This window comes from Nomascus leucogenys, chromosome 5, assembly GCF_006542625.1.
Source record: "Nomascus leucogenys isolate Asia chromosome 5, Asia_NLE_v1, whole genome shotgun sequence".
NCBI lineage: Eukaryota > Metazoa > Chordata > Mammalia > Primates > Hylobatidae > Nomascus > Nomascus leucogenys.
Genome location: NC_044385.1, coordinates 31430255 through 31450780, shown reverse-complemented (window position 1 = coordinate 31450780; position 20526 = coordinate 31430255). Strand labels below are relative to the sequence as shown.

General features: G+C 38.5%; 1 protein-coding gene across 1 annotated transcript in view; it reads right to left on the bottom strand.

The window, feature by feature from the left end:
- USH2A (usherin) overlaps positions 1-20526 on the bottom strand; it is a 795293-nt gene that overhangs the window by 95065 nt on the left and 679702 nt on the right. Inside the window, exon 61 of the mRNA XM_012506628.2 lies at positions 19216-19570. Within this exon, the coding sequence (XP_012362082.2) occupies positions 19216-19570 (355 nt within the window). The remainder of the gene's footprint in view (positions 1-19215; positions 19571-20526) is intronic.

Genomic DNA, 20526 nt, shown 5'->3' with positions numbered 1-20526 from the left:
TTTGAAATTATCAAGAACACTCAGGAAAGAGATTGACATTCAGCATCATTAATGATTAATCTTTCAGTGTGTATTGTGCCTTGAGGTATTATTGATAGTAGTTGCTCATAATAAAATATTTTCTTGATAATTTTATCTATTTCCACTCCTTTAAAAATGTCTATTTCTATAATGTAAATGATACTATTTAACTAGTACATATTTTATAATTTACAAATAAGTAAATATACATATTATGCAGATGTGTGCTCCCTAAATTATTACTTCTACAAGTGAATATTCTAAAAAGTTTGGAGATCGCTGACCTGTATTAATGTCCTTCCTTCAGCAAACCTATTATTAAGAAGGAAAACAGAGCAAAATCTTTTTCCTCTTTGAAAATGAAATTGAATTTGATCACAGTGATATGATGAATAAAGTTCTAAAATAAGAGCACAAGTAACTCACTTAGGTTGTTGCCTTGTAATGGACAAAGTCCAGTAATACTTTTTGGAAGATAAATGCTTGAAGATAATTTGTAAAAAAAAAAAAAAAACAAACCTCATTCCCTTGACTAATTTCCCAGTGGGAAGTGCTGACTATTATTGGTAAAAATGATACCTATGGTCATTGCCCAGATGGCACTTTGAAGAATGTAGTTGGAGACAAAAGCCCTATAAAATGTGTATGTCACAAAATCATACTAAACCTCTATTATGCACTGGGGCTATTTTAACCAGTTACACTGTTTCATTTATTTTATTAGTTCTTTTGACTATTTCTTGGGTTGAATGATTTGATTTAAAATCTGTTAAGCTTAAAGGCTAGAGTGAAGAAGACCAATGCACATACAAGTGATTTTGGCAAGGTATAAAATATTTATACTGCCTCTTGCTGCTGTGTTACTTACAAGATTGCAAGTGATCAGTTACACTGAAAAAGGTACTGTATTGGGAAGGAATCAAGAAGCTATGGGTACACAGGGAACTCCCCATCCCAGGGAAGTGATGTTCAGTTATCACAGTGACTGTCATTTTAACAATTGTGCAAGTGCATCATTCACTGTGGGTGACTAGAAACAGATGAAGAGGAGCTGAAAAATGGAAGAATTTTCCTTGTCTCATGTCTCTCTGATAACGAGGCAGACTACAGAGCATGAAAGATGAGGGCTGCCCAATTCAAACCAAAGCACGTAGCCACCATCTGGGCATTTTAAAAGTAGGACACATGAAATGCTCAGATGTATCCCCCAACAGGGTGCAATAATACAGCAGTAAAAAGAAAACTACAGTGAACTATGGCTACTTCCACACTTGCAATCATTCTAGTACAAGAAGGGGCAAAGATTTTCCAAAAACCCTTTCTTAGGTGCATCTTAACTGCGCATACGTTTAGCTCAGGGTCTTAGCAGTCATGCATGGTAAGTAAACATACCCAGTAGAGGGCGCTCTCCTCATGGAAAGGAAAGGGTCCTACTGCTCTAGGTGGAGCACTCAATTTGAGGGTTCAAAACTAAAACTGCTCCTTAGACTACAAACACTAAAAGCATCATTTCCATTCAGAAACATTCACAGCTGAAACAAATATTGACTTTTAAAGTGAGATCTTTGACATTTAAGGGTGTACTCAATTGAGCCATTTCTTTCAGTTTCTGCCAGATGTAGACCCTTAATTTTCTGATTGAGAATGACTAAGTTACTCAAAAGTTAGAAAAAAAGAACATTAGCATGGTCTTTTTGGACCTTTGAAGGTAAAAGTTCAGAATTTCTTATTTCTGGAATAAGAAATAAGAGATTTCTTATTTGCTTGCTCCGTTTCTTCTATCGGCTTCTAGATCCTCAAGGCAAGCAATCTACTAACACTGCATAGTAAGTCACTGCTGCTTCAGTTTAACATCCCTCAAGCCCTCGCTTTCTTCCAACTTCTTCTGATGTACGTTTTGCAATAAGAGAGATGATGTTATTTACAGGAATCAATGGCGGATATATAGAAGCATATAACCTTTGAATGGCCACAAAATAAAATGCATGAATTAAAATGTTGAATTCATATATTTCAATTGAATTTTAATTATATAAAGAGTATTTTATAATCCCTTCTTAAGTTCTTTCATATTTTCAAAAGTGAGTATTCACAGGATCAAGTCAATTTACAAGGTTTTCATTTCCTGTGTTGTGACTTGAACTGAGAGACAAATAAGGAAGGCAAGCACAGTGCTTGTTGTAAAAACGCAGCATCAAAACACCCTAATGATACTTATAATTGCTAGAAGTAATTTAAAACTGTCTTTCTGCTTTAGGAAGGAAAGAAACTCGAAGGAAATACAAATCAGGGAATTGAAGAGAACATATTTTAGGAAGAAAATTTATTCAAAGAGAATCTTTCCATTTTAATTTCCTCGTGTCAGTAGAAATTCTAGATACATTTAAGAGGAAAACTCCTCAAGACCTTTTTTTCTGGAAATCCCTAAAGTTTTTTTTGGATCTCTCCTTATGTATCATTTTTTATTTTACTCCTTGCTAAGAATTCTTATTAGCCATTCTAACCATTCAATTTGTCCTGCCTGTTTTGTAATGAATAAATAGCATATACTGTTAATTGGCCACCTGGGGTTCAAAGAGGGGAAAAATGGAGTTGATGTCTGCACATTGCAATGTGCTGACAACATATTGACCACATTCTATTTCACAAGATTTAAAATCAAGCTTCCTCACCCTATTCACACTTCCCTCCCTTTGCTCCATTCTTGACTGTCTGCGAGACTAATATAATTTTCTTAAAGTGATTTATTTCTAACAGATGCGATCACCTAGCCACAGGGACCTGGATGCACAAATGTCCCCTAACAACTTTAATTTCTGGATATAATAAGCATATATTCCACTAATAAATAATTATTGCTCTGTTAAAAACGAGACACCAAGGCTTGTGGCATGATGACCAGGTCTTCCTAGTCAGAAAGGACAAAGAGATGGACTCTCTTGAGGCCCTTAGCGACTCTCAACCCAAATATGCTATCATATTTCTAAAATGTGGTAGACCAGGAAGGAAGAAAATTGGTCACAGTTTAATGTGGCCCAGCAATATTTGGAAAGCTACTTTTAGGTACACATTTAGTTTCTTATAAATCAGATATTAAACATGATTAGCTAAGGAGGATGACAGCATAGGTCCTGGTATAAAGTTTATAGGACAGTATCAGAAGAGTGATTTGTTTTTCTTTCCCTCAAGTTCTTTCCTGGCTCTTTTAGCATCTCGAGGGTGGATGCACATGTGTGTCCTCATCGCCTTTGCTGTCATCAGCACTGTCATTTTTGAAGGCTGGTGAGTTGGCCCTCGGCAGTGTCACCAATTCAGTGATGAAGCTCGGGCCGTGATTTATTGTCCAGGACTAAGCGAGGCACCACCAGAACAGTGTGGATGTTGAGTAACTTTTTCAGTGAGTTTAATATCTCAAGTCAAGCTTTGGAGGAGCTTGTCCTCTTGGCTGGCCTCTTGGCTGGCCTTGTCTTTTCTTTCCCCACTGCTCTACCTGGACTCTTGGATCAACTGCCACAAGACCATTCTGCTACTAACATATTTAGTGAAGAAATCCATACTTTTGGGAAAGGGGTATTAGGGAATGCAGGGGAAATAAGAAAATATAATAACTTTTCCTTCCTTCCTTCCTCTCTTTTCTTTCTTCTTTCTTTTTTTTTTTGGAGTCTTGCTCTGTCGCCCAGGCTGGAGTGCAGTGGCAGATATCGGCTTACTGCAACCTCCACCTCCTGGGTTCAAGCAATTCTCCCTGCCTCAGCCTCCCAAGTAGCTGGGATTACAGGTGCCTGCCACCATGCCCAGCTAATTTTTTAAAGAGGGGGTTTCGCCATGTTGGCCAGGCTGGTCTCAAACTCCTGACCTCAGGCGATCTGCCCACCTCGGCTTCCCAAAGTGCCGGGATTACAGGCGTGAGCCACGGTGCCTGGCCAGAAGAAAACTTTTTCTTTTTTTGAAATTCTGGACTAGTATCTCCAGACAAGACCCTGTCAACACACTATGACACCGTGATATCTTCATGTGCTGATTTCTTCTCTGAAAACCTATTTTTGAATCATACTCACCACTATTTACTGAGTGCCGTCTCGGTTCCTGCGACTCTAAGAGGTGCTGCCTCTCTGAGGAAGGCACTGTTAGGCATGACCTCCTGAAGGCATACAACGAGAAAAAAAAGCCAGAGCCAGTCTCTAATTCATGTTTCCTGACCCCAGACCCATGCTGCTAACCACCTCACTCAATAGCTTTGCTAGGCATCTCTTGGGAGTATTTTGATTTTTTTTTAATCAGTTGTTTTATTATCAGCCCAATTAATGTGGGCATATTGGAAAAATGTTCCCCATGTGACCTCCTGAAGCAGAGACTTGCCATCAGATGTTTCAAAAGCAGGCTTCTGTTTCTTTGCCTGAATAAGGTAATGTCTGTTCTACTTTTCTTCTATTTGAATTTCATCCATTGTTCAAAGGACAGACCTCTTCCAAAAGCCTTCTCTGAAATTTTCCAGTCCAAGTGATCTTTTAATTCTTTGAATCTTCTATCAATTGTTTTCTATATTTATACTAGGCAATGAATCATATCAAGCTCTGTGGCATCTATTTGTCCTATTGAACTATAATTTGTGGCTTTCATTGATGTTTAGCTTTTCATAAATAACATCTTGTTCCTCTAGGCTGAAACTCAAAAAGCAATACTGGGTAATGGAAAGAAAAGGCTTTAGAAGCTGAGAGAGCTGCAATCCCAACTCTGCAGCTAGCTGTGTGACCTTGGGTATGTTACTTAACCTCTCTGAGTTTCCATTTCCTCATTAATAAATTTAGGTAATAATATTCCACAGATTGGTTATTGAGGTGAAATAAGATGGCATGTGTGAAGTGCCCACAATATGTTTTATGTGGAAGTTGTCAGCTTATAAATTCAAATTGGAACATATAAATGATGCTTTCTCAGTTTGATTTAGCTGTGAACATACAGATTTCCTTTTAGGTGAAATAAGAAGCATAACAAAGCATTTGAAAAACAATTTCTGAAATATGATTATAGGTTAGCAAGAAACCAGAAATAAAAGCTAAATATTAAAGAGAAAAATAAAGAGAGAAGAGGAATAGAAAGTATGTGTGAGGGAGAGGGGAGTGAAATTGTAGCTGAGTAGGCCAGGTAAGGCTTTAGTGATAGTAACTTTTCAGTTAAGACCAGAAGAAAGTGTGGGAGCCAACCATGGGGACGCCTGGGGAAGGGCTTTCCAGACAGAAGATGCTCTAGGCAGTAGATTGCTAGCCCTGCCCTTTGTGCCATGAGGAAATAATAACTTAATGGGTTCTCATTAATTTTAATGCATGCATGCAAAAAGAATAATTTTTCGATTTCCTAGGTTTTTTCTCTCTCTTTTTTCTCTTTTCATTTAAAGGGCAAATTATATCCTGGTCTTTCTCCCTTTGGGGAAATGGAGAAGAAAAAAGGGCTTAAAGATAAGGCAACTCTCCACTGGGAATTAAAAGTAGTTTCTCCTTCAAATTTTTCTACAAACTTTTATCTGGACTTTTACTTTAACAAAATGTGTTTATAACATCTTAGAAGACCAAAAAGTTGGAGAATTGTGCAATTTTAGAGAATAAAACATTGATATGACCTATATGGAATTTTTAAGTGCCAAGGTGTTTTTGGTGTAATAGGTCTAAAAATATTTGAAGGGTTCAAGTCTTACTCAAATATTAATGGTCTTTATTGTAATTCCCAAAGATCTTTGATTATCTTAAGTAAGCTTCCTCTTAATATCGTGCCCCAAATAGGGATGGTGGAAATTATACTTTTAAAATTTAATTTAATTTAAAGTTTCGGGATACACGTGCAGGATGTGTGGGTTTGTTACATAGGTAAACGTGTGCCATGGTGATTTGCTGCACCTATTAATCCATCACCTAGGTATTAAGCCCCACATGCATTAGCTACTTATCCTGATGCTCTTCCTCCCCTCACTCTCCTAATAGGCCCCAGTGTGGGTTGTTCCCCTCCCTGTGTCCATGTGTTCTGATTGTTCAGCTCCCACTTACAAGTGAGAAGATGCGGTATTTGGTTTTCTGTTCCCGGGTTAGTTTGCTGAGGATAGAAATTATACTTTTAATTCTTGATGTCATCATTAAGGAAGACAGTGGAGTCTTAACTCTTTTCCCCAAAAGCAAAAATACTTCAAAAGGTCAACTTCTATCATTTTGTTTAGAATTCATTAGCTCTCTCCTCACCTTGTCTGCTTCATGTTTTGTATATGGACAGGGTTGTGGTACCAGATGTGTACTTAGTCTCACTATGGGTTGTGACACTTGATTTAGAAAACACTGCTGTTGCGACACACACGAGAATTAGAATAAAGCACTAGATGGACAGGTCTTTTCTCCCTGGAAAACTTCCAGAGGGGACGGTGCTCTTGACATTCCAGAGATAATGAAGAGAGTTTTCAAGACACTTTCTATTTCCATACGAGTTCCTTTGTATGCTGGGTTGCCTGCCATTATGTTTATGTAATTCTGACAGTGTTCTTAATGACACACTAACAGATTGTAAAACACGCTGCTGGCATTTACTTGTTTTTTATATTTTTAAAACAATGTCCTTCATGTAACAGTAGTTAAGCGCGGCAGAAGGACATCATTAGAGCCATGGTTAAACTGTAATTTACACCATTAGGAAGGCAGGAGCAATTTTTATTGCCTGGCAATTTTCTTGCTGAAATATTTGGACCATATGGCTCAATTTGTGTAATAACCTTAATTTCTGCACCCTTCAGGTCTGCCTCCATCTCCTACGGAATGGTAAAATGCGGTTTAGCAGAAAAGGCAACTGTCTATACTTAGAGAGTTGAGATTAATAACATGTCACGTCCTGTTTTTGGTGAAGGAATTCGAACAGCAGCCAGATGGTATCTCTACAAATAACTGTCAGGGGTCTTGATCTAATCAATACAATGTATTAATACATCTCCCTTTGCTGTTTCTCTAAGGGCTGGCGCACAACATCTGGAAAGAGTGGGCGGTGAGGGGGGGTGCCCGCCAAGTAGAAAGCCGATTCTTTTCAGAATCAAACTGAGCCCAATTAATTTTTCATGTATCCTTGATAACTGTTTCATAATGAGCTATGCGTCTTGACGGATTTGGGGTTGGCAGAGCAGGCTGCCCCTGCTTTCTATCCCCATTCAGTCCACTTATAGAAACCAACCCATTAATCAAGCTATCTGGCATAAAACCTGAATCTCAGCTCAGCAAGAGATCAATAACCATCCTAAAAAAACACAGAACCAGCCACTAATGGGCACAGGTATCCAGCCATGACATTAGTAATTGCTTTAGCAAAAATAAAACTCTGTATCATAATCACCCAATAGGAAATTGTATGATAAAATTCATTACTTGTGTCTTGTCAAAAAGCAACATTTACATCCATTAAAAATATACTGTAATTTTACTATCTAGACATGACCATTATCTTTCAGTGTTAGACAACGCACCCTTTTGAATGGATTAAAACTCTCTCATTTTGTAATGTGAATATTTAATAATTCAAGTATCATATAAAATGTTTAAAAATGAGTTATTACACTTATTTTAAATTCAGAGTACCTAAGGGGGTCCTTAATACAATCTTTAGCCTGGCTGTATATGACACGTGGTGAGCCTGCTGTGCTAAGAACTCTGATGTGCTGTCAGATTGGTCAGATTTTGTTACCCTTTGGTTGGCTTAATGGCAAGATTTACAATTCAATTCATAAATTTTTATCACTTTCCCAAGTGGTATGTTTTTGTCTCAAACCTTCACTCTTTTACCAAATTCAAGCCAGTTATATTACTTTTCAGTGGGCAAATGTCTTCTAGCTTGGCAGAGATTTCTACCCTACGGTAATTTCTGAAAGACTGAAAGACTTTGTCTATGGAGGGGAATTCAGAGCCAAGATGGGGAGATGAAAGAAACCCACTAACTGCTTGGTAAAACATTCCTTATTGGCTCTTAGACAACAAGTAGAAACCTGTTTTGTCCCTAGGAGAGTCTGAGATTTTGATTAGAAAAAACTCCTGGGAAGTGCTGCCAAAAAGATAGTCATTCATTGGCTGATCATCTGATCAAACCCTGCCAAGATGATAGAAAGGTCTACAGAATCATCCAGGAACTTTAAGGTGATGTCACATTCATCTTTTCTGACAACATGACTAAACATCATGATGCCTGTGTTTGTTCTGTCAATGGTTTGTGGTTCCATAGAATGAGTGCTGGGTTTGGAATCAGGAGTATGGGCTAGAGTTCTCCTAGGTTGTTGTAACTATTTATAAGTACAATCAATACCATGCATGACAAAATGATTGCTTATTACACTGTATTTTGTCTCATTTCTTACTGTTTCTCCGAATACACGATGAGCTTCAGAGAGAAAAGACTATTTCTCATTTGTTTGTATCTGTTATAGCTTCTGGACGAAGTAGATTCTCAAAAGAGAAATAGGGTGAAAAACTGATTAATGGAAGAGCCCCGTATTTCTTGGTCTCGATCACTGAATTAGATTTGATGTGTCTTGGTCCTCAATTGCAAATAACTTGCAATTTTCATATATTCATGAGACTACAGAGAAGCAATAGCCCAGGTTTTCAACTTTAATTTTGTTTGCTGATGTCCAGTGTAGATAAACGGAAAATACCCTGACAATGGAGTGTTTGTAGTGGAGTTGCATAACTACAGGTGAGAAAGTTATTTAAACAACTGAATTATGTAACTAGATAATATCTGAAATTTGGGATCCAAAGTACGTGGCATCCAGAAATTCTAATTTATGTGTAGTCATTATCAAAATATTTAATTTATACAAATTTAAACCCTCTGTGACAAAGATAGAAGATAGTTGCCATTCTGGAGCCTTCCAGTCCATAGATATGATAAAAAATGTCGGCAGTTCTAGCTTAGTATTACCCAGGCACAGCACTAACAAGAGGTTTCACCTTAAAAATTATATCGAGATAAAAAGATTCATTTGCAAACCCATCACATATGTATTCACAGGTGGTGGGTGTGGGTCATTGCATTTGGATTAAAAAGCAAACGTCTCTCTCTACATGAGAGGTCACTAGCTTGTGTAAGGCAAAATCTTTTCAGTGTTTGGCATAATTAGAATATTCCAACAGTGGTTTCAGTAATTTAAAAACCACAGTATTGTTGTAATATTTTTCTAGGCTTCAGGAGCTCACAATTGTTTGGCCCAATCAAATCTGGGAACACTAGAGAAGTTATCACCCATCAAGGTAATTACTTTCAAGTTGAAATAATTACTCTATCAATGTTAATGGTCTTTCAACTTCAATAAAGCACTCACCTGCCGATAATCACAGCTAACCTCTTGCTCTAATGCAATTTCCTCTTTATTTAGTAGGTTATATTACAGCCGTTACAGTGGTCACTTGTCCTGAACAGCTGCTGAATTTCACTTTGATCGGCTGTGAACCATAAAAAAATTGGTCATCTGTGTATGATTTCCCCCTCACCCATAAGCCCTTGCAGAGCTAAGGATATGATCTCTTGGCTGTAATAGGGTACTTGAGGGGCAGCCATCTTGTCTCAGGTAGTGGCTACTTTCCATTTATGACAAGAGCAGAGTAGTTCAATTAACTTCTGCCCTTCACTGCCATTTACAGCTTGCCGTCTCTGCTAAATGGCATATATTCTGAATTTATGGCCTGGGCCTGTTAGTATGTGGACTAGTTCATTTTACTTTCACAGACATTTTTGACAAGGCTCCACAGGAGTCTTAGGTGTCTAAAGAGGGTTTTCTTATAAGTTGGTTAAAGGCCAGAAAATAGCAACATACTTGACTCACAGGTCAAACAGTCTCCCCACCAACTAACTGTCCCTCATGTACTGATAAACTACTATTTGGCATAGGGGAAGTAGGTGGATGCCAATTTGGCAGAATCCATTTGTATGATTTGAGAAGTGTGAGAGTGTGTGTGTGTGTGTGTGTGTGTGAGAGAGAGACTAAAATACCTCATCATGTTCTGCTGATATAATCCCAGATCTAAGGGAAAGGGTAGGGTCCTAAGAGTGTCATGGCAGGTAAACAGAACTACATATAGGGTGGAAATCTCCTGAGGAGGGTTCTTAGACTGGCAGGTATGTGATGTTGTTGGGGCAGGGGGGCCAGGGATAAGACCGTAATAAACCTCAGGAGACAAAAAAAAAAAAAAAAAAAAAAGCATGTTCTTACTTCAGACAGTTTAGAAAGGAAATAGAACCTAATCCAGTATTTGGCAAATTACATGGAAATGAACAATGTGGTATCAGGAAACATGTAAATTTGCAAGCTCAGAATTTTATTGCAAGGTGAGGAACACTTAGAATGTATAAAACATAAGGTTTTTCACTCATGACCAAATTAGTACAGTTGCCTAGACAAACCAGAACCTTATCTACATTTGCTAATTTATTCCAGTCTCTGTTTTTTCAAATAGAAGGACTGCTAAAGGTTTATAGTCTATTTATATTGCCCTTTACAGTACTTTGCATATGCATTAATTTATTAGTCATTGCAGCAGCCCTATGAGATAAGTAACATTTTAGTTCAGACTTGATGAGTAAGAATGAGGACAGATGAATTATAGGAGAATAAGCCATCATCCCAGGAGGAGAGATTAACATGTGTGAAGATCCTAATGTTGTCTTCAAGTGGAAGGATTTAAGATATGGTTTGGAAATAGAATCAATAGCACTTAGTGAAGAATTGATATGGAAGTAAGGAAGAGAGAGGACTCAAAAATGATCTGGCTCACGGAACTAGAAAGATGATAGGGCCATTTAGTTATATAATAGGATGTGAAACAGAACTGTATTGGAGAATAATGAGTATACTTTAGAAAAATAGGTGGTAAGTAACTCTACTGGAACAGCTAGACATATCACTGCATGACTTACGGAAAAAACAGACTTCAAGCTCCATCTTCCTATGAAGATCTATGTAGACAACCTATATGAGAAGATCCAAGTTCATAAAAAAAAATTAAAGAAGGGGATTCAGTGGAGAAGAAAGAGGCTTTGGTTATATCTGTCCCACTTCAGGGAGGGAATGGGATTTCTCCACACTCCCCTTTCAAGGCATGCAAGGAATATCCAAGATAAGCTCTTGAAGAAATTGGGGGTGTTGCAAGAAAAGTGAGATGAACAGTCTGGTCTTGGCAAGAGGCTTCCCACTGCACTGATGAAACTCATAGGACGATTTTGATGCAGTGACTAGAGTGGGAACGGTCTTCTGAAATCCTTATGTGATCCCACAGTTTTGGGATAATAGGCTAACACAGAGGCTAATACCTGTGTCTTAGTCAATGAATTCCAAAGTTGGGAGACTGGCTAGGTCTCATCCAGCATGATAGGTCAAGCAGCGAATATAGTACTGGACAAGCTGTACCTTCATTATTGGGTGGAACCAAAGTTTTCTGCAGTCCTAGTGGGTGCCAAGAAAGGAATGAGTTTTGCCAACGTGATAGGACTTGATATTGGGTGCCAAGAAAGGAATGAGTTTTGCCAACGTGATAGGACTTGATATTGGCTGCCTGCTTGGGAGAAGGGCCCCCAGAGGCAAAAAAGATTGTAGGGTGGACCTCTTGGACAATAACAAATAGTATGAAATTAGCCAGAGAGTGTATTGCCTGCATCAGTGGACTATGAGGCATGGAATTTCGTATGGGGACCCCTATATAACCCACAGAGAAAATCCCATGAGGCATCTGCCCCCTCAAAATTAATAGAAGATTAATTAGAGCAATATTATTGAGTAAAGCTCTGTTCCTTTTTGTCTAATTCTTTCTTTTCATGCCATGATCCTGGGGAAATAAATAAGAGAAGAAGAGGGAACTGAAGAAAGAGGAAAATGACCGTGCCCTCTTTCCTCACTGTAGATCCTTAAGCACAAATCAGGTTTTAATTTAGACTGGAGTTTTTGTTGTTGTTGTTTGAGACAGGGTCTTGCTCTGTCACCCAGGCTGGAATGCAATGGTGCAATCTCGGCTCTGCAGCCTCCGCCTCCCAGGTCCAAGCAATTCCCCTGCCTCAGCCTCTGGAGTAGATAGAATTACAGGCACCAGCCACCACGCTTGGCTAATTTTTGTATTTTTACTAGAGACAGGATTTCACCATGTTGGCCAGGCTGGTCTCGAATGCCTGACCTCATGTAATCCACCCGCCTTGGCCTCCCAAAGTGCTAGATTACAGGCATGAGCCACCACCCCCGGCCTCGACTGAAGTTTTTAAAAAACACCTGAAATGAGTCTCAATCACCAGTTGCGTTCATCCTTGTCACTGAAAAGTAACTGGAAAATCATGGGACCTGCCTTAGATGTTACTGATGGGTGAGCAAGGGAGTCCTGATGGAGCTTGGTGGGATAAAGTGGTTGGAGAAAAATATGGCTCTTTCAAAGGCGTAATTATATAAAATTCAAAAAGACTTACATGGTTTTCATCCCCAATAATGTTGTTCAAAAGGCAGATTCTTGATATGTATTTATGACTTTTAGACAAATATCTATTTGTATTTGTCTAGCCCAAATTAGACAAAAGGGCTAAATATTATGTAAGGCAAGTAAATGAAAAGTTAATATTAAACCGAAAATATCATCACAACTGAAAAGTTTTGCCATGGTCAGTGGCTCAAGCCTGTAATTCCAACACTTTGGGATGCCGCAGCGGGAGGATCTCTTGAGGCTGGGAATTTGAGACAAGCTGGGGAAATTTAGTAAGATACAATCTCTGCAAAAGATTAAAAAAATTAGCAGGGCATGGTGGCATGCACCTGTAGTCCCAGCTACTTGGGAGGCTGAGGAGGGAGGATCACTTGAGTGCAGCAGTGAGCTATGATGGTGCCACTGCACTGCAGCCTGTGTGACAGAGCAAGACCCTGTCTCTTTAAAAAAAGAAAAAAAAAAAGGGTTATGCCAACAAATATTCATTGTTTTGTGTGATATTTACTCACCCATAATTTGTATCTTTTATATAAAAGAATGACAGTTATTTCTTATTATAAAATGTGAAAATCTCAGTTTATAGAACTGATACAGGAAGTATGATAATTATTTTTATTACTGAATTTTTCTTCACATTACAAAGATAGTCACCAAAGGAGTCCTTTTAGAAAGCTACATCTCCCAGAGTATTTCTGTTGTCTAATAAATGCGTCTCGGGAGAAAAGGCTAAGAATTATCAAATTAAAAAGAGCTGAAACTAATTTAAGATCATATGTAAAGAGCAGTAATATTTTATGTTATCTAAGCCAAAATGAAAATGGGATTAAAAATGAATTTATCAATTTACTCACACACTCTTCATAACATGGCAATTGTGAAATATCTATTTTATTATTATTGTTATTATTTTTGCCACATATCTACTTAATGGTAAAGATATAGGAAACAAACCCTTGAGGAAATTTTGACTACCTCCTCCTTGACATTGGGAAAGGAAGCCTGGCAACTAGAATCTAGAAACTAGAGTTAGTAATTCTGGATTTTATTCCCAGATTGGAAGCCAATTTTTAGTGACCCATATAATTTGCTTATTTCTCAGCACCTTATGCTTGATTCTACACAGAGTGAAGTACCATTTATCTTTCAGGATACTGGGCAAATGCATGATCTGGGCTTGATATTTTATAACCCCGTGGAACAAGCAAGGATATAGTTAGGGCACAGATAATAGGTAAACCACCTTTTTCTTTAAAATCCCAAATTCTCAGATTTATTTCTGCCAGCACAATGGCAGGTGCCAGTGAGAAAAAGCAAACAAACCCAAATGGTGGTAGCAATATCGCCAACCTTGCCAGGAGTGTTCCCTGTAAATACCACCATGGAACTCCTGCATGCCAAGCAAGGCTAAATACAGTTTCTTTCCTGACACCGCACAATTCATCACAGAGCTAATTGGGAAGGGAGTTTAAGGCCTTCTAATTAAAGCTGTTTTCAATAATGGAAGGTATTGGTCTAAAGAGACCCCAAGAATCTTGATCTCCCTCTTTCTTCCTTAGAAAGACCTACATAGAGATGAGTGGGAGGTGAAAGTTTTCATGAGGTTGGGAGAGCAGCTAGTGATGCATTAAAACCCACACTCTTTCCATTTCTCTGCTCCTGCTGCCTCTGCTGCTGCTGCCGCTGCTGCTGTTCCTGCCAACACATACGCTTCTCACCCCCATGGAGGGCCCCCACTGCCAGTTCTCCATCCACTGCCACCACAAGCAGAATTCATGCCTCCATTGCACCTGTTTTATGTGGAGCTCTCAGCAACATCCACCTGTCTATAAACAACTCTGGGGGGACCTTGGGGCAAGCTAGTGATGGCACCATAACATGGGCAATTTATTGATGGCCCCTTGGGCAGAGATGAGATCTTAATAAACAAGGGACTAATGCATTAGCTGTACCTCTTGTGAGTCTGTGGATTGAATTGCAATCCTACAATTGTGGGGATGGACTCTGTGCCTCATTAATGGAGAAGGCACTGTAGTTCCTTTGCCCTGAAGAATTTTAGCCAGACTGGCCAATAAACAAAAACTTGAAAAATTTCCTACAGCAGGCACAGAAAGGAAAGAAGACAGTAAAGTTGTTTAGCTGGTGCATAAATTAGGTAAATAGTAAGTAGATCTAGGAAAGTACTTGGAAAACGATTTAAAATGGAGTCTTCTACAACCCCTATGGACAACAATATAGAGATCTCTCAAAGAACTGAAAGTAGAATTACCGTTCAATCCAGCAGTCTCACTACTGGGCATCTACCCAAAGGAAAATAAATCATTATATTAAAAAAGATACCTGCATTTGTAGGTTTATTACAGAACTATTCACAATAGCAAAGATATTGAATCAACCTAAGTGTTCATCAGTGGATGATTGCATAAAGAGATATATATTTATAATCTCCTAATAATATATATCTATCCTAATTTCCATTTCCATTTTCCATATTTACTAAATAGGAATAATTTTACATACCACAGAAATGTAATTATATATATGAATATATATAGAATGTGATATATATACACACACACATACACACACACTGTAGAATACTACTCAGCCATAAAAAAGAATGAAATCATGTCTTTTGCAGCAACATGGATGGAACTAGAGGCCATTATCCTCATTAAATAACTCAGACACAGAAAGTCAAATACTGCATGTTCTCACTTATAAGTAGGACTACATAATGTACACATGTAGACATAGGGTGTAGAATAATAGACACTGGAGACTCGGAAGGGTGGGAGGGAGGGAGGGAGGGAGTGGGGTGAAGGATGAGAAATGACTTGATGGGTACGATATATGTTATTTGGGCAACGGTTACACTAAAAGCCCAGATTTCACCACTACACAATATATCCAGGTAACAAAACTTCACTTGGACCCGTTGAGTTTATACAAAAACAAAAATGAAATGGGGTCTCCTAAACATGGGTAGCAGAAACGCAGCTGCAAGAAGCTTAAAAACTCAAAATGCCCAACAGTAATAGCCTGTGCCTCAGAACAAATCACTCATTTTTCCTCACAGTCTCTGCTCTGCTCAAGGGCCAAGTCTCACAGTGGACTTCAACAACATAGTTAAGTTTGGTATTCAATATTGACATATTGAATATAGTACTCAATGACTATTTTCCAAATCAGATTGAATTGTCAATAATTTGTTGGACCCTGAAGCCCCTTTGTGCTATTATGGAGAAGTCATGCTGCTCTGAACAAAGGGAGATAGACTTAAATTATAGGAGGAAGGATTTGTCTGACAGTCTTCTGTGATGGTGAGGAGTATAATAGAACACATCTGGGATATAAGTTAAATATAGAACTATTCCCATTTCTCCTTATTGTCTATTTTAAGATGGGAGTTTTATTGGCTTTTGCTTCTGTTTTTAGGATTGCCCCAGGGCTTTGGAAGTTGCCACTGGAGTGTGGCACGATCTTGGCTCACTGCAACCTCGGCCTCCTGGGTTCAAGCAATTCTCCTGCCTCAGCCTCTCAAATAGTAAAAATACTAAAAATAGTGTTTTTAGTGCAGACAAGGTTTCACCATGTTGGCCAGGCTGGTCTCGAACTCCTGACCTTGTGATCTGCCCACCTCAGCTTCCCAAAGTGCTGGGATCACAGGCACGAGCCACTGCGTCTGGCCTAGATATCTTTTAAACAAAAACGTTGAACACAGTCTCCTACACAGGGACTGTGGGAATAAGTGAAACACAAAAACACTAGTTCATTTTCCTGATGACTTCCTTCAAAGGTGTCAGATCATAAAGAGTCATAGTGGCCCTGATGCCCTGAAAACGTGGTCCAGTGGCCAGAAGGTCTGAACACTTGCCCGGATTGCTTTGTGGAAGATGTCCTTGTTTGCTTGAAAAGATCAGGCGGGACCTTTCTTGGTGTATCTAATGAAGCCTTCTCTTGGAATTCTAAGAGCCAAGGATTTAGATTTTGGGAGGCCACTTTGAATATACACATACACATTCAAAAATGGGACACAGAAGTACTGTTTTAAAAATTATTATGGCTGGCTGGGCACGGTGGCTCACGCTTGTAATCCCAGCACTTTGGGAGGCCAAGGCGGGCGGATCACGAGGTCAGGAGATCGAGACCACGGTGAAACCCCGTCTCTACTAAAAATACAAAAAATTAGCCGGGCGTGGTGGCGGGCGCCTGTAGTCCCAGCTACTCGGAGAAGCTGAGGCAGGAGAATGGCGTGAACCCAGGAGGCGGAGCTTGCAGTGAGCCCAGATTGCGCCACTGCACTCCAGCCTGGGCGACAGAGCGAGACTCAGTCTCAAAAAAGAAAAGAAAAAAAAATTATTCTGGCTATTCTATTTGACATTGCAAGAAAAAAATCTTTGGAAAAATAGGAGAGTGCACCAGTACTGGACTGTCAAAATGAAAGCCACGTCAGGGAGGGCCCATGTGCAAAGAGCCCTGTGCCATTTAAAGCTTGGGGCCATACGCTTGCGTCTTTTTCGGAAGCTTTTTAGTGTGATAAAAATAGAGCCTAGAAGATTAAATAAAGAACAGAGTTCATGGATTCATCATATACTTTAAATCTTGTGTTTTAAAATGAAGCTGTTTATGAAGGGATGACATAGGGTATTCCACAAGGGAATTCCAATAGAACTGTTTCAGGAGACTAAATGATCATTAGGCTCATACCCCTGAAAGTTGTATTTTAAAAGATCAGAGGTTTAATCATTGCAATCCGGGTGCCTTCAATTCAAGCATATTTAAATTAAGGTGCCTCATTCAAAAAGCTATTAACAAGGGTGTTTCAGTATATTCATAAACATTTTACTTTAAGGGTGAAAGTTTAGAACATGAGTTTGAAGGATATGGTGGGAAGTAACCAACTTCCTCCTGGATCACATATCCACTAAAAAATATCTTTTACACTTAAGAACACTGCTTCTAGTGCTTATCATATAGGAACTAGAAGATGTAATATAAAAGACTCTAGTATATAATTTACTATCTAACAAAAATATAGTACTAATTCTGAAACAGATGAAAATGAAGATAAAACAATTATCCTTTCATTTACATATTGCTTATTTTTTAGTCATATGAGAAAATAAACCATGAGGACAGTGGGAAAACATTGTACTTTAAACTATTAATTTAAAAAGGCTCTTCTGGAGTTTTATGAAAATATATTTGCTCACTGTAATTTAAATATTTTGATAAATGTTATCCTCCATAAGATAACCTTCATGTAAATTGGCCTTCCAGGATTTAAGGCATAGAAACATAGTTTTTTTTTTTAAATGCTTTAGCTTGTCTGTTTATTTGTTCTTATTGAGGGTTTTCCATATTTAATAAGCTCTTGGCACATATTTGTATTTAACTCCCAAGACCACAAAATTTAATCTTATCCATGAAGCATCTTCAGTTTGAGAGTTGATCTCCCAGAGCATTTCCTGCCTAACACTTGGTGTATGATGTTACTCTCTCGTACTGTGGTTTAAAGCTAGCAGGTAGTGGAGTTTGGGATCTAAGTCTCAGTGTAGTGGACATTATAGGCGGTACTCAACTGCTTTTCATTCTTTTCCCTTTATGTGCAATTCTCATCTCTGCAATATTATAAAACAGAACACTGCCTGCAACAAGGACCATCCTGTTTCTGTATCTTCCATAGACCATGAGGCTATGCTAGACATAAAGAAAGCACTCAGGAGCTACTAAGTGTTCAGGTGAATGGAATTAAGTTGTTCTATGGGCCAGAGGAGGTCATCCCTGAAAAAAATCACCAGTAAGACATAGTGCATGCAACTGTGTGTGTGTGTGTGTGTGTATATATTTAAATATATATATAAATACATATATACACACATATACATACACACATATATACACATACATATATATACACACATACATATATACACATACATATATATATATACATATATATACACATACATATACATATATAGCTATATATATATTACTAGCTTTTTGGGGAAGTAGAAAATTAAATATTCTGTCTAATTTCATCTGAACCTCATCTCTATGAGGTATGGAGGAAAGCATTACATTATTCCCATTTAGTAGATATGGAAAATGGAAATCAAGACTAAATTATTTCCATTTAGGCCAGGTGCAGTGGCTCACGCCTGTAATCCCAGAACTTTGGGAGGCTGAGTCAGGCAGATCACTTGAGGTCAGGAGTTCGAGACTAGCCTGGCCAACATGGTGAAACCTCCTCTCTACTAGAAATACAAAAATTAGTTGGGCAGTGGTGGGCACCTGTAATCCCAGCTACTCAGGAGGCTGAGGCAGGAGAATTGCTTGAACCCAGGAGGCAGAGGCTGCAGTGAGCTGAGACCATGCTACTCCGCTCCAGCCTGGGTGACAGAATGAGAGCTTGTATCAAAAAAAAAAATTATTCCCATTTAGTAAATATGGAAAATGGAATCAGGAAATTTTATGAATAAATTAAATTTATTTATTGGTTTTGACATAATTAAAATTAGTTGTGGTCTACAAACTGGTCTCCAATACTCCTCATACTCAGTTCAGTATCTTATCCCCATGACTACATTGCAACTTTTCACATATGAAATATTTTCATATATTTAAGCCCTAAGTGAAGAAAAATGAGAAGTTGGATAAGAAAATTAATTTCAACATATTCACCAGATAATCTGCATGTCTGTTATTTTTTCAAGGGTCTTACCATCACTGTGAAAGCATGCACGGCAGGGCTGTTAAATGTTGGATCGTCGGGTCTCTCCTGGTAGACCACACGGTAATGGGAGATAATGCCATTGGGAGATTCTGGCTTTGTCCAATTCAACAGAACTGAATGAGCACTGGTGGCTTGAGCCCAAGGAGCTGGAAAATCTTGAGGTGGGGCTTCCAGAGTTCGTGTTAATGACCACAGACTCTCCACTGAACCTTTGGAGTTACAGGCTCTGACCCGATATTCGTAGAGTGTGAAAGGCCTCAGGGTGTCTCCTTCATCTATAAATTCAAGGGCTCCTTCTGACCAGACAAATAAAAGAGACTCCTCTTCAATGCCAGCAGGGCGTCTGAAAGGAAACCAAGCAGGCAACCAGTGACAACTGCACACTTCAAAACCAAGTTTGTAGATGGAGTAAAAATTTTTTTTTAGAATTTGTTATCAACTCAACTTTTCAGCTGTTTCTTCCTGGTGTCATAATAAAGAAAAACCAGATGGAGAAGTCCTCCAGTGGCCTAACTCCATATCATTTTTAAAGTGTAGTTGACACACACACACACACACACACACACACATACACACACACATGTATTTGACTGATTATAAAAGAGTACATATGCTTTATAGAAAACATGGAAAATACAGAAGAAATAGAAAAAGCACAAAAGGTGAAACCTCATCCATAATCATATTTTATTACCTTCCAGATGTTTTTGCTGAATAACAACATACACATGCAATACAAGAAAACAAACATATTTAAAATATTTTAAAAATACAGAAGCATATATTAAGCATTATTAATGCATTTTTATGTATTTTCTAGATCTGCATGTATGTGTCTGTGTGTATGTGCATGTATGCATGCAGTTATATCAGGGTTTTATTTTTTGCACAACTGGAACCACAGGATATGGAATTAGTAGAGGCTATTATTGGGAATCCTTACCCTTCTATGGTAAATGGATTGCAGCTGGGGTTCCGATGTGTTTGTCTCCCTGTATCCATGCCTTTTGCGAGTAGGCTCCTAAACTCACTCTGAGGTTGGCTATATGACTTTTTTGGCTCATGGGACAGTAGCAAATATGATGATTGCAGAGCCTTCAAAAGTATTTGCACATTGAGGATGATCCTTTTGCTGCTCTTAGGACCATAAAATTACTGTGTGAAAAAGCCCAGGCTTGCATACTGGATGATGAGGAACTAAGAAGGGAAGCCCACAGTTCCTATTTTCTCTCATGCAGCACAATGGTCTTTTGCATTTGTTCCCACGATGTTTACAAAGTATTTTAAATTCACTTCTTA